Source organism: Brassica oleracea, chromosome C2 (assembly GCF_000695525.1).
Source record: "Brassica oleracea var. oleracea cultivar TO1000 chromosome C2, BOL, whole genome shotgun sequence".
NCBI lineage: Eukaryota > Viridiplantae > Streptophyta > Magnoliopsida > Brassicales > Brassicaceae > Brassica > Brassica oleracea.
Genome location: NC_027749.1, coordinates 21,319,204 through 21,320,090, shown reverse-complemented (window position 1 = coordinate 21,320,090; position 887 = coordinate 21,319,204). Strand labels below are relative to the sequence as shown.

The following is an 887-nucleotide window of genomic DNA, read 5'->3' as shown; positions in this document are numbered from 1 at the left end:
TGATAAGGTTTTTGATGTTGAGGAGAAAGAGATACATATCCGAGTACTTATACTACAAGAAGGGAAAACCTGTGACTTATGAGCCGGAGCTACATGCCAAAATGCTCTCAGTAGTCTAAATCCACCCGTGACAACTCCGCATTAGCTAAGGAACAAAAGAACTCCTATCCTCCCGTGACAACCTGCAACAACACGTTTAAAAAATGGTTAGTTTAGCTGTAACAACTAAGCAAGTTCACACATCACACAACAAGTACTAACTTTTCCTGCAAGTGACCTCAAACAACACACAGTATACATCATAACATTTCAGACATAAGCTTCATTTTTAGTGTTGTTTCGATCTCAGACAATGGCTCTTTCTTGGCCAGCAAGCGATCAAGGAGTTTATTTCTAGACAGTTTTTCCTTAAGTTCCAAAACGCCTTGAAGCTTAGACAACTCCTCATCTCGGCCACTCTTCTTCTTCTTACTGGCACCTTTCGCAGCCTTTACTCCGACTGGTCTATCCTCATCTTCTCCAACAACATTTTCTTCTGGTCCGTCAAGATCCATCACTGGCCTCCGCTTTTCCTTTCCACCATCCTTAGCAATATAAGTGGAGGCCCATTTCTGCTCATGCCTGAGCTCTCTCCAGCAGTGATCGAGTGTGAACTTGGTATCGTACTTGGTGAAGAATATGTCGTAAGCAGCTTTGATCACATCATCATCATTTTGGCCGCTTCTCTGCTCCCTCAGCGCCTGGTTGTAGCAACCAGTGAATCTGGATACTTCATGATTGATCCTAGACCACCTCTGCATACAAGAAGTAACCTCTCGCGGTACTTGCCCAACGAGCTGAGGGCTGGCGTTGTAGTAGTCTACAATACGCTTCCAGAAAGCAACAGC

General features: G+C 44.3%; 1 protein-coding gene across 1 annotated transcript in view; it reads right to left on the bottom strand.

Annotated features, from left to right (window-relative positions):
• Nucleotides 1-299: 299 nt before the first annotated feature.
• The window catches only part of LOC106323678 (glutathione S-transferase T3-like), a 909-nt gene continuing 321 nt past the window's right edge, over nucleotides 300-887 (bottom strand). Inside the window, exon 2 of the mRNA XM_013761762.1 lies at nucleotides 300-859. Within this exon, the coding sequence (XP_013617216.1) occupies nucleotides 300-859 (560 nt within the window). The remainder of the gene's footprint in view (nucleotides 860-887) is intronic.